Here is a 20,682-nt window from a genome sequence, read left to right as displayed (position 1 = left end):
TAGTGTAAAAACTCAAACCAATTTTAAAAAAATTGAATATTTTAAAATGCAGAGTGATGCTGCTGAGGACAGAAATGCACATATGCTAATTCTGCAAAGAATCAGACCTATAATTTTATGAATTTGAGTATTCCCAGACTGCTCCACTGGGGTGGGTGCATGTATATTCCATAAATTCAATAAAGTTCTTCCAACCAACAGGAATTATATAAACTCAGAGGGGGAAAAGTCCCCTTAAAAATCTTATTTTCAAAGTCTCTCCAGGCTACCAAAGCTGCTGTCTTTGCTCACAAGCTGCACGTGCAGCCCCGGTGATGTTTCATTCTCCCATCAGCATGCTTTCACAACCCAGGATGGTTCTCAAGCTTCTGGCACTCCCCTGTACCTGCCCTGCTCAGAATCGTTAACTTCTCCCTCCTTCCCCTGCAATTGCCCCACCTGCTGCACTGGCACTGAGGCTGGCTGTGAACCTGAGCCAAATCCAGCTAATTCTGCCCTTCTGTTGCAGTTTGTCACTATCTCAGTTTTACAGAAAAGGGAATGCTGCAAAAATGGGGAACACAGGAGGAGGAGGAGGATCAGCACTGGGAGGCGGGTGGTGGAGCCTGGGACAGATAATGAGGTGTGGCTGCTGGAAGGGGGAGACAAAACATGGAAAAACTCTGGAAAACCAGGAGACTGTGTGAGTGTTAAGGGCAGAGCTGAAAGAGCTCCAAGGGGCTCAGAAAGAAACAAGAAGTTTTCAGACTGACAGAGATAACAGGTGCTGGCTCTGCACAGACCCGGCTGAGCCACAGCACAACCTCTAGCTCCAGCTGTGACATTCCACAGCTGGAACAGGGAATCCTCCTTCCCTGCACAGATATCAACCCCAGTGGACAATTCACTCCAAAATGGCTTTAAAGAGGTGCTGGGGGATTCCTCCCTCCTGGTCTTCCTTCCTTTAACTGCTGTAACCAAATGCTGCATTTACTGGGCGTGGAATACAAACTCTATTTTTTAACAATGTGTCATGCCATGACTTTCCTGTAAATACGGTCAATATTAACTATGAACTAAAATAGTACATTACAGAGATATTTTACAGCCTTACACTGCACCTCACAAATCCATTTTCTTTTCAGTGTAAGTAGTTCACCATTTCTGCTTCAAAATGCAGGAGATGCATACTACTACTTTTTAATTTGCTGGCTTTGCTTATTCTCACTTAACTAAGTAATAAACTTTGATTTATATTTATTTACATATGGTTGATATATATATTTGTTATATATTCATATATAACCAATATAAATGTTTTTTATATGCATATACACATTTATATTTATTTTCCTGCCTAACTTAACTACTTGAAATATATATTTATATCTAGAATAGTTAGGCTAGGCAGGAAAATAAAGTCCTTTTTGGTCATGTGCCTTACTGTAATAATGCTCTCCTGAAGCATTAGGTCAGCTCTACTATGGCAAACAAGGCTAAAAATAATACTTGAGAATAGTATGGACTGAGGTAAAATAAGCACGAGCAGCTGCCACTAGATGGCAAGACAGGCTCACATTACTTTGCAGGGCTGGGTTCAGGCTGGTTTTTATTTTTTTTTCCCTTTATATAAGAGGAATATGTAACATTTGTATTTCAAACATGGTGTCGACACTTCTCTCCCATGCCATTCCAAGTTTATCTGGTGATCTGAAGTTGGTGAACGAAGCCAACCACTTGAAAAGCCCTTTAGAAAACACAGGCACCACGGAAATAATGTTTACTGGTAAGTTGAACTGGAAGATTAAAAAAAAAAGATCTCTTTAATCTCTTTAAAAAAGAGATTTTAACAAATGTGCTGAGAAAAAGTAATGTGTTTAAAAGAAAGGGCGCTTCACTTATGTGTGAAAAGGTACAGACAAGTGTTAGAATTTGACTTTTAACAGAATCACCAAATTAAACAAATGAACTGTCAACTGTGGAACAACCTGCTTGGCCTACAGGTCCCAGCAGGGTCTCAGGTGAGTGCCTCTACAGCCACTCACACTCCTCACTCACACAGCCAAACCTTTGGACAGCCACGGAGTAGAGGAGCAGAGGACAACTGGGGTTTCATTAAACATACAGTTAAGTGTTTCTCCCAATTGCAGAGCAAAAGCAGCAGGCAGGGTCAGACTCTGGGCAGTGCTGGGTGTCAGTAACTTGGAGAACCAGTGGAAGGTGCCCCTGCCCACGGCTGGGTTTGGAACACGAGTGGCTTTAAGGAACCTTCCAGACCATTCTCTGCTGATCTGTTTTAAACTCTGCATTTAGGAGTGCTAAAACTGGAAATTTAACTAAAAGGCAAATAAAATCCTGTGAAATCAATACTTTACACTCGGTTTAAAAACTCCAAACACCTCAATGAACACATGCTCCCAAACTTGCCTCTGGCCTCTGCTCATTTCCTTACTAACACCAGCAATGTCCACATGGAGCAAATAAATGGTCTGCAAAAACACAAACGCAGCATCTCTCAAATTGTTCAGCTGCCTTAAAGTATGAGTGAAGAGCAGGATGGAAATGGTCCTCAGTACCTGAAGAGCAGCAGTTGCACCTGTGAGACTGATGTGGAAACCTGAAAGTCTCTGAATTCTATGACCTGAAACTCTTTGACACAAATGGAAGATTTAACTGACTGTAAATGAGCTTGTAAGAGCCTTGTGTAAAGCTGTGGCTGCTGACATTATCTGCATCCACTAACATCAGACCCAAAGGCAATTATTATTTATTATGATCTTATTCAGTCTTTCGGTTGCTCAGTTGCTATGTCAGGGTCAGAGAGGGCTTCAGAACCAGGGACAAAGAGCAGGTCATGCTGATAACCATGACTGGCCATATGAAGAAACTAACAAATGACGTGGATTAAAAAGGTCTAAAAATTACTCAGAAAATGTCCCAAATAGCTTTATTTTTTTTCTCACAGTAGCTAAGTGCCTTCCAAACACTTTACCTGCATGTCCAGGATGTTATAGATGGGAAAACTGGAAAAGTATTTCCAGACTCAGGCTGGGGCTGGTTGGGCATTTCAAACATGTATAAATAAATCCATCTCACCTCTATGCAATCTAGTATGGTTTCATTACTTCTATTGCCCAAAGTAGCTTTTTGGGTTGTACTATTTGGAGTTAAAAAGTCCTGTATGGCAGAACTCTTGTGCCCCACACATTCAGTTGTTGCTCCTAATGAACCAAGAGCAGGTTCAGTTTCTGTTTCACAGAGTTATTTCCAGAGTCTCACTGCTGCTCAAATTGAGAGAAGATGAAGACAAAAATTATGTATATGAACTTAAAGCTACATTCAAACACAAGCAGACTAGTGGAGGAAATTGAGGCACATGCTAACTCCACATAAAAACTGACTTTTCAAATTTCACTTTTGACACTGCAAACAATTTCTATTGAAAATGAAAAAAAACCTACAAACAAAGCCCCGAAACCTCATTTATTTGATGACAATAGCTGTGTACAACCCCCATCACTGTGCCATTTTTCTGGACAGTCAGCACTGCAGTGACCATCATCCCTCACCTAAACTGGAGTATTAAAGTACAACTACAGAGAGATAGAAGACAAATTCAGCTGCTGGCTGCAGAACCTCTGCCTCTGTAGATCAGGCATGAAGTGCCACAGGTTGCTAATTAACATCAGTGCTAATGGTCTACCTGCATGAGAAAACCTCATTTTACCAAGAGCAGAGTTTTACCACATACTGTCTGAGAAACAATTCTCCTGTATTTCTCTACCTCCACGTCTTACACTAGCAGACTGCATTATTTTTTAAAAGTAAAATATATTCTTTTTATTCTATAAAAAAATAAATGTCTCAAGAATCATGTTAGAGGTCAGCAGTGCCAACCGAAATTGACTCCTGTTGCTGTTTCTTCATTCCCAGCACATTTTCCCCCTGGACTGTGACATTCCCCTGCTCTGACAAGAACTCCCTGCAGCAGCAATGATCCCACCTTGCTTACATCCCTGTGAGTGCCCAGTGCCCACCCAAAACATGAGTGCAAGAGGGAAGAAATTACTTTAAATCATCGGTGACCGCTGAGTTCTGCAAGCAGAGCTGGCAGGTGCTGGCTGTCAGCAGCTTCAGCCCAGCCCAACCCAAACAACTCCAGAAAGCAACAACAGGCACCCTTATCACTCCAGGGTGACCTTCCAGATACATTTCGGGCTAAAGGAATTAAAATGTTACGAGGCCTTTGTGGAGCAGAGTCTCAGTGCACTAAATATAGACACAAGCACCTCTCTCCTGCTCTGCCCATGTGGACTGACTCTGGAGAACAAATCGTTTGCTGTCACAGTCCTGGAGTGAGGGCAGGTCTCAGCTCCATTGAATGAGGGTTGCCAGCTCTCAGACCAAGACAGATGAGCCTGTTCTCTGTGGTTTGTTTTACCCTGGGATCACAGGAATTGCAGGAGAGGATGGAGAAGCAGAACAGCAGCACCCATGAAGGAAGGAGGAGGTTTTCACCATGACTTTCCCTTCCACCTGCCTTTCCCAGCAGCAGATGATGCCCCTCCATTTTCCAGCTTCACACGTGCAGGCTCTGCCTGCCAGCACATTCCCTTGTCCTGGGGCGAGCTGACCTTGGTGAGGCTGAGCTCTGGGGAAGGTTTCAGAGCCTGGCACCAAGTGCTGCCTGACAACACCCACAGCAGCAGCAGGAGCAGGGCTGTCTGCACTCACAGCCTCACACTGCGACGGGACCCTCCCAGACACATCAACGCACCCACTAACACACCTGATTTCCAAACTCAAGCAATGTTAGGCACACAGCTACAGCAAGAATTAATAATGTCTTGGAAAACGTTCCTTTTCACTCTCAAGCCTCGTAAAAAGAGCAGGATTATGTTGTGGCTTCGAGTCAGACTCAAGACAGATACTGGCATACAATGAGACTTTACCCGCATTCAACTTTCTATCAGATTGTCTTTCTTACATCTTCAAAGATCTGGAGTGGCTAGAAGTCTATTCACACTTCTAAAAACAAAACTCCCACATCCTCCTTCTGCAAAACCTTTAAAATAGTTACTCTCTCCTCTGAACTTCACACACTCGTCCTATCTGTGCCCCTTCCCCATCTTAGTTGTCATCATAGACAATAACAAAAAAAAGTTAATTCCTCTGACATCACAACTGAAGTGGGAGGCTGAAGTTAAAAAAAAAAAAAAGTGACATATCAATATAATCTAAAAACTAAGACCAAAAGAGCCTACCTAACCAACTGCTCAAAGCACTAAAAGCAGAAATAAATTAATTAATGAGTTCTGCCAGCTGCCGAGAATTTTGTGACTGGCAGCAGCCAGATATTTTCCACTTCACTTCCAAGTGTCTTTTCATTCATGTGTAACAAATCAAGCCTCAGTTTGCCAGTGTGGAGGGAAACAAATTGAGTTCTGGTGAGGAGGAGATGTAAGCCCAGCCTGGGAGCAGTGCAGCCTCAGGTCACAAACACCACCCTGGGCTTGCAGTAAAATGTCATTTCTTCCACCATCATATGCTATGCTGTGACTGCCCAAAGTGCCAAATGGGTGTTCAGCTCCACGTAGGACAGACCTGAACAGAAGCAGCACATGGTCTAAATCCCTGACTTAACTGTTCTAGGCAGTGGTGCTGAGCTCTTCAAGGGGCAGGGCAACGCTCAATGGGATGCACTGCAGTGCCCAGGCTGGATTCCCACAGAAGCTCAGGAATCCGGCCTGTGGCTTTAGCACAGAGCTGAACACAACCAACAACGTTCTCATTTGAAAATCTCCATGGGATGGTATGTATATTATCATAAGAAATTATTTAAATATTGTACTCAAGCATTTTTTGATCTCTGCTAAAAACCTGGCACCATTTCTTGTTCTGTGCTGTACTACTTCATAAATTAAATACTCATCAGTCAGGTCCCTTCCTTCCCACCTGTCCACTTCTCTTTAAAAATAAACTATCAAATATTGCACCACACAGTGAGACACAGTTCAGAACAGGACCTTTTCTACAGACTTGCAAACAGTATTACAGAGGATTTTCTATCCTAGAATTCCTGTAATCATAATTTTTTTTTTCTGAATACCTGAAAAAACCCCGGTGGTACTGGACCTACTGGCATGCCATCTCCTGGGGGAATGTTTCCTAGCACTGGGCTGGGAGCTGCTGCAGCACTCTGAAAAGAACAAAGGGAGAATAAACCTTTGTCATTGCATGGTAGGCATTAAACTCCCCCCAAAAAAACCCCAAACCTGACCAAAGTGCAGAACGTAATTCTCTAGATATGTCATTATGCCATTGTTTCATAACTGAAGGTAAATTAAAATTGTTTAGCCTTTTGTCTATACAAGTACCATGATCTGTTGAAATAACAAATGTATTTTGAGGGGAAGGGTGCCAGAGATTGCACAGGCCAATTAGGCAAAGCTTGACTGAATTTTAAAAAATGTTGTATCTGAGTGTCTCTACATGCACCAATGTGAATGTAACTTGCATACTTCTTGTCTTATGCATATGAACAGTCTCACACATGCACAAGGATATATACAGACCATAAAGAAAGTAATTTATGCATTTTATCAGCAATTTCTAAGCACTTTAAAGATAATTTCAGCAGCCTGTAATATTTTTCCATAACAACAACAAGCTTCAAAACAGGGCTCTGTTATAAACAGTACAAGAAGGGACGCTCCTGATTCTGCTGGTAATGCTCAAGATTTTACCAACCCCAAAAATAACCACCATGACAAATTAGAAGAATTCAGGTTACGTTTTTGGAAGGGAAAAGAAAAAAGGGATTTCTAAGAAGTGAATCAGAGGATGAAATTAGTTACCTTTGCAAATCCTTCAGCTGGAATAAGCGAGTAAAGAATATTGCTCCTGGCAATTTACATGCAGGAGATTGTCACAGAAAAGAGAAGCCAAACTGTTTCTGTTGTCATGTGCTGGAACCTCAATTACTTTTAATTTCTAGCATTCTTCCTTCCTACAATGTGTTTCTGTATGGCATGAGGCTGAATCACCTATAAATGCTCAAAATCTTGAGTGAAAGTACTGGAGCACACAGAATGCTCCCAGAGCCACTGGCAGGTTACTAATGACCTGCCAAAGCCTGCCCTGCAAAACACACAGATATTAAATTATCACTCTATTTATTTTGCACTCACACTCGATAGCCTAAAGATGCAGATCTGGAAATTGCATTTCCAGGTGTTTGGCACAACACCTAGGAAAGGAAAGAATACTGCTGGAAAGATCTGAAGACTGGCACAAACGGAGGGATGACCTTTTTCAACCAAGCAGAAAGGAAACATTCAGTTAATCACCACAGATTTCTTCATGGCTTAAGCCGTGTTGTAGAATTAAAGTTCTGAACAACTAGCAGTAACATATTTAGCATCCAAGCTGAATGTTCTTTGGAAAAGTCTGGAATGTATCGCTGAAACATAAAGTCTGAAAAAGATGTTGGATTTCAAAACGAGTGCAAGGCTTTTATTCATGAAAAAATCGTCTAATAAAGGGTATTATCTATGCAAGGATCAGTGCTAAAACACTGCAGGATTGCAGCTGACAGGGAAAGCCAGCCAGGTGAGCTGGATGCAGCAAATACTTTGGAATTGTAACCACAAATCATGCAGGGAGAGGCCACCACAAAGCAGCCAGAGCAGCCAGGGAAGCTGTGGCCAAAAAAGGTGGTGCTCTGCCAGCCACTGCCACTCATGTCAAATAATTATTTTCGTATCATTTCCATTTCCAAAGGAAAACAGGAAAAAAAGCTGTTGTGTTTGTTGCTGTTTGGAGGTTTTTTTAAGGAAATACGATCTCTTTAAGCATCAATGTGCAATAAACCCATGAGAGGCACAGTCTGAGTGGAGCATGTTGGATGCACTAATACAGGTACAGGTTTTCTGGATGAGGGATGACAACAGCAGCACCACTGATGGAGAAAATCAATGATGTTAAAAGCCTGAGCATCTCCAAATGCCCCAAAGAGCCTGAGCTGCAGGGGCTGACCAAGCAGGAGCAGCCCATTAAAGGGGCACTGCTGGGCTTCATTACAGCACCATCATCCCCCAGAGCCCTCACTGGGCATGGCATGTGCCACTGGGCATGGGATGTGCCCCCTGCCAGGTCCTTGGGGTCACAGGGGAGGGAACAGCCCCATGGGATGAGGAGCTCCCACAGGGATACAGCGCCCTGCTGCTCAGAGTTCATGCTCTTTCCCACTTTGAAAATTATTCTTTAAAACCCCCACCAAATTTAGTGAAAAATAGAGGGGAAGGGAGAAATAATGACTATTCCAGAACAAAGGGAGAAAAGGATTGAAGTTATAACTGTTAGCCATTTGTGGCCTAAAAAGGCTTTATATTGTAAGGAATATACCTAAAAATAACATTTTCATAATTGTCTCAGAGAGGTGGGGTTTTTCCCCTGTTTCTGCATCTCCCTTGGCAGTGACACCAGAGGAACCCAGCCCCGTTCCTGGTGAATCACCAGGAACTGGCAGGGAGGGACTCGATGTGCTGGGTTTGATTTTTAGTGGGCTTTTAGTGGATTTTCAGTGCCTGCTGGCCCTGCCAGGTCCGAGCACCTGTGCAAACCCCCTGCCCTGCCCCTGTGAGAGGAGGGAGGGAGGGAGGACTCGGAGTCTGCGTGGCCACAGCAGCAGGGCAGGGCTCAGTGCCATAACCCCAAGAATTCTGCAGGTGCACTCTCAGCTGTCACAGAAACCTCCATCTCTACCCTTCATTATGCAATGCCCTGGGTTGGGGTTTTTTTCTCTTTTCATGTTTGTTTGGGATTTTCTTCCCTGATGGGCAATGAAGTCCCAAAGCCAGAAATAAAGTATTTTCAGTGTTTTGGGTATATTACATTTCCTAGCTTGTGCTAAATAATGAATCTTTTAAGAACTTCTACCAGGTAGATCAATAAACAAACCTGCAACTGCTGCATGGAAATATTCTTATTTATTCTATCCTGATGAATTATTCATTCTTTTTCCACAGTCCCATAGCAAACCATGGCCTCCTTTTGCATGCCTTACAAGTTGTTCATCATTTATACTTCCATTAGTTTGACATTTTAAATATTTGCAAATTGCTTTCTCTGCTTTTCATAAAAAGATGAAATCGGAAAATTTAGATGGTATAAACTCCTTCTACAGTAGCTTACCTCCTTAAAAATGGAAATCTGTATTTGCTTTTCTAGCTAAAATAATGAATTTATACTAATAAATTTATAATAATTTACAATTATTAATTAAATCTCTGTACTTGACTGAAAGTTATTATGGTCATTCCTTCTCTACCCATGCTACTCTTGGCAATGCAAAAATAGATTATTGTAGTAACTAATAAAACTAGCTATGGTTTAGGATGGATTTTATAATAAAGAAATCCCAAAGTAAATAAAATGTAAAGTAAAACCATTTAGCTATTCCACTAGTATAGTATCTGAAGTATAAAAATGCAGAAATACACCTGCAATGCTCATTTTTTGAGGCCATCCCAAGAAGTGGCTGATGAGGGAAGCCTACAAAGAATTTCACTTGAAACCAAAAAATGGTACAAAGAAATTACTTGACTTTATAAAAATCCTCACCTGGCTCTTTCCTTCACCAAGACATTCAATTTCAGGTATTTTGCTTACACTAAAACTTCCTATTTCAATCCAAAGTTTACCACATGTTACTAAATTTGTCCAGTCAGGGGAGAGTTCTGTTTTTAAGAAGTCTCACTGATGGGAAATAATGTAATCTACTGGATGATGGAGGGGAGGAGCTGGACCCTACAAATAAAAGTGTTAGACACCCAATTCCTTCATCCCCTCACCCTCCTCCGCGTCAGCCCTAAATCTACTCTTATCATTTAGGAACACAATATTTTCATATATTCATCCAAGCAGCCAAAGCATGGCATCTCCAGACAAAGATATTCTGCCATGGATGGTACAGACACAATCAGCTGAACTAGAGCAGAAAGGATCAACATCTCAGGATATTTTTATATACACTGGTATTGGGTTGATGACACAAATTGAACAGTGAGTGTGGAATGTGAAGGACAATGCAGGAAACCACAACCACGTTTGAAATGCTGGTGAGAGCAGCACAGTCAGAAGGAAAAACAGAAAATGTCAAAACTTAAACAATTGATGCTTTTTTTTTTTCCTCCTTTTCTTTTCTGGGGGCAGGGGATAAATATCTGGTACATAAACGTAGGAAATTATGGGAAGTAAGGAATTTAAACATAGTTGCAGGTTGGTTTCTTTTTTTCTGGAAAGACAAATGATGGATGATTACTATTTCCAGTCATATTTACCAAATGTTTAATTTCTGGTCATTGATAGCTTTGAAGTGCCAGGCATACTGCAGCCAGTACCATAAAAAATACTGAATTTTCTTTCGTAAACACTTCAATTTGTAATTTACCAAGGCTTTCTAAGACACCAGCTGGTTCCTGTATCAGACCTTCCCTATTTGCACCCATCACAAAATAAAGAAGTATTAAAGGAACTACACTGATTAACCACTAGCAACCTCCTTGTTTTCTCCAAGATGGAACATAAAACTACTCTGAACAAACAAAATAAAGAAAATTTCAAATACTTTAAATAAGTCTCTATGCCTTTTACAAAGTCTTTGAACATGTGGCTGCACACCAAGAAGCCAAAACCCCCAGACGGAGCAGCCTTGGTTTACTCAACACAGATTGGAAGGTCATGCCCAAAAAAGGTGGATTCATCACACTGAGAGAGGCAGGTAAGATCTGGATCATGAGACCTAATTAAACCCTGGCGTAGCTCCACTGATATATATTTGTCTGAACTGCTTAATTTCTGTTGTGTAACAGGAAGGCATTCACATGACTGCACAAGTCTGAGAACTCTCACTGTGGAAGGTCATTCCTTACAACTTCTCAGTTTTCCTCCAATTCCAGCTCCCTATGGTTTCATCTGGATTCTGCTATTTTACTTCCCTTCATTCCATCTTATTTATGAGTAATAAAGAATAATAAAAATAACAATGCCATCAATGCAGATGAAAAAAACCCCACATTTATTCCTTTTCTTGGAAACACAAAAAGGGTTGCACCAACAGATGTGGTCAGTTAGGGAAGAGCAGATCTCTTGATAATGATGATGATGATGATGATGAAGGTGTCCTCTGAGACTTCACCCATCCTTCTTCCCCATGAAATAATTCTAGCCCCAAACCCACCTCACTCCAGCAAATATCTGAAGTGGGATCACAGTTTGTATCCCAGTACCCAGTCTGGGGATTTCATCCTGCTTAGCTGAGACAGAAAAATTTCATTACAGTGCTAAAAACTGGCTACTGGGTTGGAATATAAATTAATTCTGAGGAAAGCTTTGTTATCAGTGAATAAAAGGACTCCAAATTCCTGTTAAAAGACAGCATTTTCATCCTGTATCTCAGCTGCTGCTTCTTGGATTATTTAGAACATAACTTCTAGACAAGGTTTTCTCAAAATTATGGTTATAAAGAAAAGGTATTTAAATGAAACCCTCATTATTGCCCAGAAGTTAATAAAATCCATACTATGAATAGGTATCAGTGGACAAAAAGGTGCAAGAGTAATTTGTGTTGTAGATATGGAAATAAACCTATGACATTCTTTTGAATTTCTGCCCGTTCTTCTGGGTTATTTTTTTTCCAAAACAGACCTGTACTGAAAGGCAGAATACCCAGCTTTCCCCAGGTGGAAAATCACAGAATCACAGCATGAGCCAGGTTGGCAAAGACCTTTGGGACCATCAAGTCCCAGCTCTGACCCAGCAGCTCCTCATCAGCTGAACCATGGCACCGAGTGCCATGTCCAGGCTCTGTTAAACCCCTCCAGGGACGGTGACTCCACTCCTCCCTGGGCAGCCATCCCAGTCAAGTTCTTTGTGAAGATTCAGAAATGATACTTCAAACAATGCTTTAGCCCGTTTTCTGTGAGGGCCCTCCTTTGAGGTGGATTCCCAGGCCTGTGCTGCCCAGCCAGGTGTGTCTGTGTGCAGGGCGAGGGTCCCAGCCCGGGACCCTCCCAAACTGCAGCAGCCCCGTCAGCCCCAGCAGGAACCACCAGGCTGCCAACAACAAAAGCCACTTGAGGACACAAAACGCTGCTGCTGTTGAAGCCTGGAGCCGAGTTGCAGTGATATTTCAACAAAATGACTTCTTTTCCAGAAGTGACACTAACACCCCTCCTCCAGACTCCCTGGAGACCGAGGCAGCTTTGCTCGGCAGCCGCAGAATCCTCCGCACGCTCCCCGCGCTGCTCTGCTCCCGCTTCCCTCCAGGATCACAGCAAGGGCCACTGCAGACCAGGCTCTGACCCTTGCCTACCCCAGGAACACGCTCCTCCGCACGCAGGGAATGCTTCAGCCCCCACACGTTCTGTCTCCAGCTGGATTTTTAAATTCCAGATATTCCCTGTGCTCAAGACACGCCACGCTGCACAAAGAGGATGATCGCGGCTCATCCTTTCCTCCTTCTTCCCCAACACACTCTTCCATTTTTTTCCATGCTCTACAGATAATTCATGGTTGGTACAATTGTGCTAATTGGACTAGTATGACAAGACTATCTCATACCCCGACTTCCCCTAGCAATTAAGTGGTTGGCACAGTGTCTTTTAATCATTTAATTAATCTAATTGTTAAACCCACTTTATTTTCCAAAGATTTTAAGATTGCCAGAGTATTGTATCCCAGTTCTTATGGCCCAGCACTCCACACGAGTCAAGTGCTTTTCCATTTTAGGAATACAGTGATTATTAAGATGAAAGTTTTTCTGTATCTCTCTGTCCTTTCCAAGTTATGAAACAAATGAACAAATATGCTGTGAGCTGAAAGACTAAAATTTGATTATGAAATGCAAAGTAGCCTGGTTTGGGGTTATCCTCAGGTCACCTGGGAGTGATTCAGCAATGCTGGCAATATATGCACAACTTCAGAAAGGAAAATACACCAAAAACCCCTCAGTAATTGCCTCACAATTCAAAATGGATTTTAGTCTCCATATGTAGCTGACTGGAAAAGTCATATGCACAAAGAGATAAATTTTACTTCAGAGGGACCTGAACTGCAGAATTTACTTCATGATGAAAATGTTTTTCTGCTTCTCCAGAGCCTGAAAAATAATTGTTCATTTGCCTGTTCTTGTCTGGACCTTCATCTCATGAAATTCCTCTTTAATAACCATTTACTAAGATACCAACCATGGATACATCTCTGAATTCCAAGAGTGTGCTCCATAAATTATGTCCTAAAATGTGAAAACATGTGACTTCACAACACTGTAATTCTGACAGCCCATTTTCATAAACAAATCTTACTAAAGCATCCATTTGGGAGTTTTATTTGAACATTAGCTCCATTATCAATGGAATTATTGGTACATAACACATAACACAATGCACACTTTAGAGTCTCTAGCCTGAATTTCATTGCTTTAAAACCAGTGGTATTGCTTGTGTGTGCAGGTGCTGATGAATAAATACTTAATTCCCTAAGAAGTACATGTTCATTTGAAGAAAAATAGGACAAATTTAAAACTCATGGAAAGCTAGCCTCTAAAGTATCTCATTTTTCTCATGTTAGCTGAATATCTATCTTTGGATAAATGTAACTTGTTGAGCAGAGAGTTAACACCTCTAAGTGCTAAACCAGAATTAGGCACTGTGCTTATGAAGACCTCACATTTTCCTGCTGGTGATTATTTGCTATAAAGAAGTTATAGGGAGGAGTCAATGAGCCACAAAAGCCCCCCAGCCCACCCTAGGGGGTATCAAAATTCAAGAAATTTCCATCCATCCATCCATCCATCCATCCATCCATCCATCCATCCATCCATCCATCCATCCATCCATCCATCCATCCTCCACAGACAGCAGAGGCAGAGCAGGGATCCAAGGACGTGGGTTTTTGGATGTCCTTTTTGGGGAAAAAAAAAGAAAGGAAGGAAGGAAGGGAAGGAAGGAAGGGAAGGAAGGGAAGGAAGGGAAGGAAGGGAAGGAAGGGAAGGAAGGGAAGGGAAGGAAGGAAGGGAAGGAAGGGAAGGAAGGGAGGGAAGGGAAGGGAAGGGAAGGGAAGGGAAGGGAAGGGAAGGGAAGGGAAGGGAAGGGAAGGGAAGGGAAGGGAAGGGAAGGGAAGGGAAGGGAAGGGAAGGGAAGGGAAGGGAAGGGAAGGGAAGGGAAGGGAAGGGAAGGGAAGGGAAGGGAAGGGAAGGGAAGGGAAGGGAAGGGAAGGGAAGGGAAGGGAAGGGAAGGGAAGGGAAGGGAAGGGAAGGGAAGGGAAGGGAAGGGAAGGGAAGGGAAGGGAAGGGAAGGGAAGGGAAGGGAAGGGAAGGGAAGGGAAGGGAAGGGAAGGGAAGGGAAGGGAAGGAAGGAAGGAAGGAAGGAAGGAAGGAAGGAAGGAAGGAAGGAAGGAAGGAAGGAAGGAAGGAAGGAAGGAAGGAAGGAAGGAAGGAAGGAAGGAAGGAAGGAAGGAAGGAAGGAAGGAAGGAAGGAAGGAAGGAAGGACCAAAAAACCCCAACCTTAATTCCCTTTCTTTGGGAATTGATCCAAGAAAGCCAGGCCTGTGAGTGCCCAGCACACAGCCCAGGGCTGGTGAGGGTTGGGGCAAGGAGAAACAGCCCTGCCAGGAAAAACCTTGGCTCCAAACATGACCAAACTCGCTGGTGCCCAAGTCACACAGCAGAGCAGGTGAACCTGTCTCAGGTGGCTCCTCCTCAGGGAACCAATTATTTTACACCCCGTGGTGTGAAAATCCATAGCAGTGATAATGAGAGCTTGAATCTTTCAGGGTTAACTACCTCCTGCAGCTCTTAAGCACACCTTTAAAATCTTATTCTTCTGCTTACTTTATTATTATTCGGATTTTTAAGTGGTGCCCACACAGACACTAAAGGGATGGTGATCCATGCACAGCTCTGCCACCTGGCTGGTCCATGGACTACTGGGTCACCCACACAGAAAACAGCAACTGACAGTGTATTTTTAAATACATTATGTTATACAAGGAACGAGATTCAAAATTCAGCTGATGCAAGAATGATTGCTGAAACTTCTGCTTCACCATGTAATTCTTCATTGCACTTCATTAAAAAAAAAAAAAAGAAAAAAAAAAAGATCAGCTAAACCCAGGAATATGGTATGAAAAATTGCCTTCATAAACAGTTTTATACATGCACAGATTGCATATAGAAACAGACTGGGTTTAAATGAGAATTATGTGTATATGTATCTTCACTAAAAATGCAGATTTTGCAGTGAAGGAACCGTTAAAAGCAAAGCAGGTATAAACCCCCTTGTTTATATAAATAAATCAGGTCACATTACATGATCCAAAGCAACAGCAAGCCTGTTTTCCCAAGGTCCCTGACTGAGTCTGTAAGTGCAGACCTGCCAGGGTCACCTTCACCTCAGCACTGTGTCCAAGATGGCCTAAAACACCAGAGATTAATGTGAGCACTTAGTGGTTGCAAGAACCCATATTTCACTATATATAAAAAACTGGCTTCCTCCTCAGCTAACACAGAGAGGCTTACAGAAGGAAAAGGATAGATATATCCAGTTTAGCTCTGTTATTTAAAAGAATTATCTACAGGAGAGCAGCAGTCACCCATGTGCCACCGGAACAGCCCCTGGCCCACAATGTCTTTGGAATTAAATTTAAGCTCCAGGTTAAAACATAGCAGAATGAGAACTATGTAATGTACAGGCTGGAAACAAGAGAAAATGAGAACTGAAGTAAATTTGAAGCATTCTCCCCATACTAAACTACGAGAGAGGCATTTTCCAGGAGGAGGAAAATGTGGCTTTTATTGGGATTGCTCTAAACAGCAGCCAAGGCACAGAACTCTGAAGCTCCCCCATTCCACCATTTCCTCTTCTTCACTTCCATTCCTAAGCCTTCCTATCCCTCAAAACAACTCCAGCCTTTTCACTCTCTGGGGACTGCAGCCCATCACACAAAAATAAGCAGGTTTCTGCAGGCAGAGGGTCCCAGGGGAGGGATATTAATGCTTCCTACAAAAGCTGACAAAACTTAAGTGTCAGGTAACAGTGGATAATTGTAGTACTTCATTTAACTGCCTCATCTACCCTAATAGCCCGCACAGAGCAAGTGCTGATGAAAGGGAAAGTGACTGAAGATTCCTGGGATGGTGAAGTTTCTCTCCTGCAATTAACTCAGAGCTGCTCACCTGTATGCTTGATGTCCCTTGTGCCTCCAGCTTCATGTAAAATGAACAGAAAGCACTTTTGATTTTCCCTGCAAGTACCACTCCATGGAAGGGAGTTTCCAGGGTCTGTTTTCCAGAGAACATCCTTTTTTTGTCATTCCCTGTGATTACCATTTGCATGGATATTTTACGAATCAAGATCATACACATCAGAGGCGGTTCTTACTGTCTATGCACTCAACTTTGGTACCTCTTTAAAATGTCTGGAGTATTTCATTCCTACCCTGCTCCATTTCATCTGCTGCATAATTAAAATGTTGCCACTCCAGCCTGAAAATCCAAGAGAAAGCTGCAAAGTTTGTATAGAAGAAGAACAACTGAGGGGTTATTTTTTCCTTAGTGGCCCCAGTTTGTAGCTATTTTTGTACGAATTTGTGTTTGCAGCACACTTTGTGCAATTGTACACACGGCAAAATTCACATTTAGCACAACTACTTCAGATTGGTGAAAGCCGAGCTGGAGCAGACTGCATGAAACAACTTGTAATTTTCAGACTGAAAACCACCCTAAAACATTGTACAATGTGTGAAAAGGTGACAAATATCTGAGTTTAAATATACACAATATGAAGGTTGGAAAGACTGTTTTACCTCTCATGCTAAGGTAACGCTATCACAAACTGTTACCAGCCACAGGAATGAACTTGTACAGGCTTTTCAATTATTTTTAAAATCCTTCTTTATCCCCAGGACAGTGTGTGCATTTTTAGCATGACAAAGGCACACTTGATAAAGCACTGTAAAAAACATCAAAAAACCCAAATAAGTGTCTTATTACTTTACTTTTCTCAGTGTAATTGTTAAATCCTTCTCATCCCAAACAACCCTCAACTCATTGAATGCCCATTACTGTGGTGCTCCTCAAGCACTCAAGTTTTGAGTGTATTGGTTATTTTGAAGCAGGAAATAAGGTTTTAAAATAAGATAGAAAGAGTTTTTGCTGCAATACAGTGCCAAGGCAAAATTACAGGAGGCAAGGAAAGGCTGCTTGGTGTTTTCCAATTTAAGCTGTGCCATGGCTGGGACATGAAGAGAAATATGTGTGGTACCTGCAGGGAGACTTGGGGCATCCCCAAAACCCCAAACCTGGCCAGGCCCAACAGGTCTCACCAACACCTGCAGCTGGGAGAAGGCTTTTGGGGTGGCCTTTGGGGGTCTCAGGAGAACGGGAGGATGGGGAAGGTAAATGCAAATGCTCCCATTACTGCACAGTTCTGAGTCACCTCCATCGCCACAATTAAAGAAGAAAGGGCAGAAAGTTCAGAATCTGACTGAAAAGGGCATCTTTAAACTGCCCACGGGTCTCAGGATCCTTGTAACCAGCATTTCACTCCAGAGATGGGAATGTTTTGCACAGGCAACCCTCCCCCATGCACTTTTTAGGCTGTTGCTTTTGGCTGAGGCTGCTGCTACAACAGGAAATAAAAATTATATTACTCAGGAAGGAAGCTAATGAGTTTCCCCTCCCCCCAACGCCATTAGACACTTCCTGAATAAAGGAGAAGCACATTAATATAAAGAACAGCCCTACGTGAGCAACCAGGGGCTGAACAGCTCCGGGATTAACGCTGAATTCCATCTCTGGATGGACCAGGAATACCAGGTCAGCTGCCCTGAGGCACCACCTCACTGCCACTGCCTCGTCCATCCTGTGCTCAAACCACCCAAAATCAGCCACGATTTCATCACTTCCTCTGGGAGAACATGCCAGCAGATAAAACAGCTCCTTGTAAGGAGTGTTTTCCATGTGCTTACTCTCTTCATTTTGCTTTACTGTTCTGAATTTAAGAGGCTGTTTCATAAAACCCCAAATCTGGGCTTTTATTGTTCGGTTTGTTTTGGGAGGTCCTTTAGGCTGAGGGATTTCCCAATCTGGGAAATATCCAGAGGCCAAAAAATAAACAAAATACCTAACGCCAGATTCATGGAAGCTTAGTGACTGACCCTGCTGTGTTATTAACATTCAGCACTATTTTAAAGATGCAGCAGCTTCTTCAGTGATCAGAATGTAAATATTTTTGCGTCAATAATAAGACTTGTTGTCATCACATTTTCAACGTAGTTCATCTGTATTAGGTACTTTGGACTGCAGTTACCTCAATTAATTCTTGGCATGTTGTTTTGTTTTTTTCAAAATGAAGTTATAGTAAGTAATTTAACTCTTTTACAACTCTGCAAAAAGGTAAGTGAGGACCATCTGAAATTTAAAAAAAAATACAAAGGAGGGAAGTTTTGCACCTGTTTTCAATCTTCACAGGAGCAAATTTTCCCAGCAAAGGAGCACTAGACAAACAAAATAACTGAGCTTAGAGCTATTCAGCATGAGCTTTTTTGACCACCCCAGCATGACCAACAGAGACTGCTGCAGCACTTGGAAAATCTACTTTTTTTGCTTTGGCTTGTCCTGTTCTTACACCCTTTTCTTTCCTGGCTAACAAATATCTTGTTTTCTTGCCTTCTTCAGGCTCCTCCCAATTCCCCGATCCACCAGTACTTTTTACCTCTTTTCATTTACTTCAGTTGCTAACACTGAATGGGAGCCTGGAAAAGCAAACCACATTTTGGAGTTTTACTGGCAAAAACGAATGGGGAATAAAAGTGTCCCACCTGGTACCCTGTCTCTGCCACAGGCACAAAAATAAAAAACTAATGAGAACAGAAGGATTTCCTGCCACAGTTTCTCCAGCTTCTGTACTCTGTACCATCTTCTGTATCAAAACTGTGGCTCATAGAATTATTTTATGTGCCAATCAGAGAGTTTTAATTTCAGACAAGACCTAACAGCGTAGAAAACAAAACAACTAAAAGTGTAACTGATATAATTTTACCTTTACACATCCTCTTCCTAGTGTTACAATACATCAGGTGTTTTATTGTGCTTATATGATAAAAAAGAACCATTTCCTTATCACACTGAGACACTTGAGAGTGTGTCTGACACTGGATGTTCCCTTTCCACCAGGAGCTGAGACACTTGGATTTTTGTGCTTCGAGGAAATCGAGATGCATCAAGAAGCCACCGTGACATGGGGTATGTGGAGCCTCAGGATTTAATTACAGGGTCCTGTTTTCTAAAGAGAAGCCACACAAAACCATGTTTAGAAGCAACAGGAATGTGTGATTTAACCCATGTGGATTAAATTCCTTTGCTCCTCACTGCAGACAAACACTGTGTTACCTATGCCCCTGAACAACATCCAAAAGGCAAAAAGATGGGGGGGAAAGGAAAACAAAAGAACCCAAAATATTTCTTTTTAATTTGTTTACCCATTTAAGAAGCACAGCTATTATTTCCAGCCAGAACTAGCAGCCTTTGGCCACGGTTCTGAACATACCTAGGGAGTGTTGTGAACAACAAAACAAGTTTAAATTATTAAAGAGGAATTCTCCAGGAAGCAGGAGGATGAGCTGGGCAGAGGCCAGCACTACCAGCCAGGTTTTGTCATGGGGACCCTACCTAAGCTGGAGACCTGCACAACACAACTCTTGGACAAAAACAATACATCACTCACAGCAAAATAAAAAGTACACACGTGCACAAAACCTGCCACATCTCCTCCTCCCTGAAACTAAACGTTAGTGAAAGGTTACATTTCAGCTCGTGTTAATTCCACAGAAAAGCAGGATAACTCTGCAAGAAATTAATGATAAATGAACCAAAATTCCCCCTAAAAAGAAGAGATTGTGTTTTTTTGAATTGTTTGCCACATTCAAAATGTTACATGCTGTAAATTTGAGCACAAATATATCTGTTTGAGGTGTTTTTTCACACTCCTCACAGAGCCTGTCGTTAATCACATGCCGAACATGCAACAGTTCCCAGCTTCTCCCAGCACAGCCCCTCTGCATCTGTGGCTCCTGATACCAGCACATTGTCCAAGACCAGGCCAAACTGTAAACTCACAGAATGTTTACCCACAGTTTTTCTTATCAGTTGCAGCTAAGCAAGAACAAAATCTAACCTTCACACAGCCTCCCAAATTGTTACCCTACTAGTCAACAACCACCTTTTCCTTCATTTACAAGGCAATGAACATTACATTCAGAAATGAAGGCACTAAACCATTCAATTTCTCTGCTTTGGTTTGATTTATTTGGGTGATTTTTTTCTGATAACATGTTGCAAACACTGCAAAAGGCACTAAAGATCACTCTGAGATAAAAAAGGGTTTTTAAGTAGCACAGGAATTTTTAAACTTCAGCATTCCCCGAGGCACAGCCCTTTATCTAGCCTGCAGGTGATGCTCTGAGCCTGCCAGCCCCAGCCCAAAACACACACACACACTGCATCCTTAGACACAGATAAAATGTAAGTATTCTAAAAGGTGAGGACAATGACAACAAGAAAACTTTATTCTAGGGGTTTGTTCCCTCCCTGGAAAGAAAGGACTTCCAAATAATGAAGCAGTAATTACTCTCACACCCTT

The 20,682-nt window shown here is 42.2% G+C and overlaps 1 protein-coding gene across 4 annotated transcripts in view; it reads right to left on the bottom strand.

The window, feature by feature from the left end:
* Window positions 1-20,682, bottom strand: part of SSBP2 (single stranded DNA binding protein 2) — a 137,207-nt gene that overhangs the window by 38,296 nt on the left and 78,229 nt on the right. For 2 of the 4 annotated variants that reach the window (XM_036403698.2, XM_036403699.2), the window contains exon 5: window positions 6,089-6,178. The exons of the other annotated variants lie outside the window; for them this stretch is intronic. In XM_036403698.2, coding sequence (XP_036259591.1) covers window positions 6,089-6,178 — 90 coding nt within the window. The remainder of the gene's footprint in view (window positions 1-6,088; window positions 6,179-20,682) is intronic. 4 annotated transcript variants of the gene reach the window in all.

The sequence above is a fragment of the Molothrus ater genome, chromosome Z (assembly GCF_012460135.2).
Source record: "Molothrus ater isolate BHLD 08-10-18 breed brown headed cowbird chromosome Z, BPBGC_Mater_1.1, whole genome shotgun sequence".
Taxonomy (NCBI): Eukaryota; Metazoa; Chordata; class Aves; order Passeriformes; family Icteridae; genus Molothrus; species Molothrus ater.
This window is presented reverse-complemented; position numbering and strand designations above follow the sequence as displayed.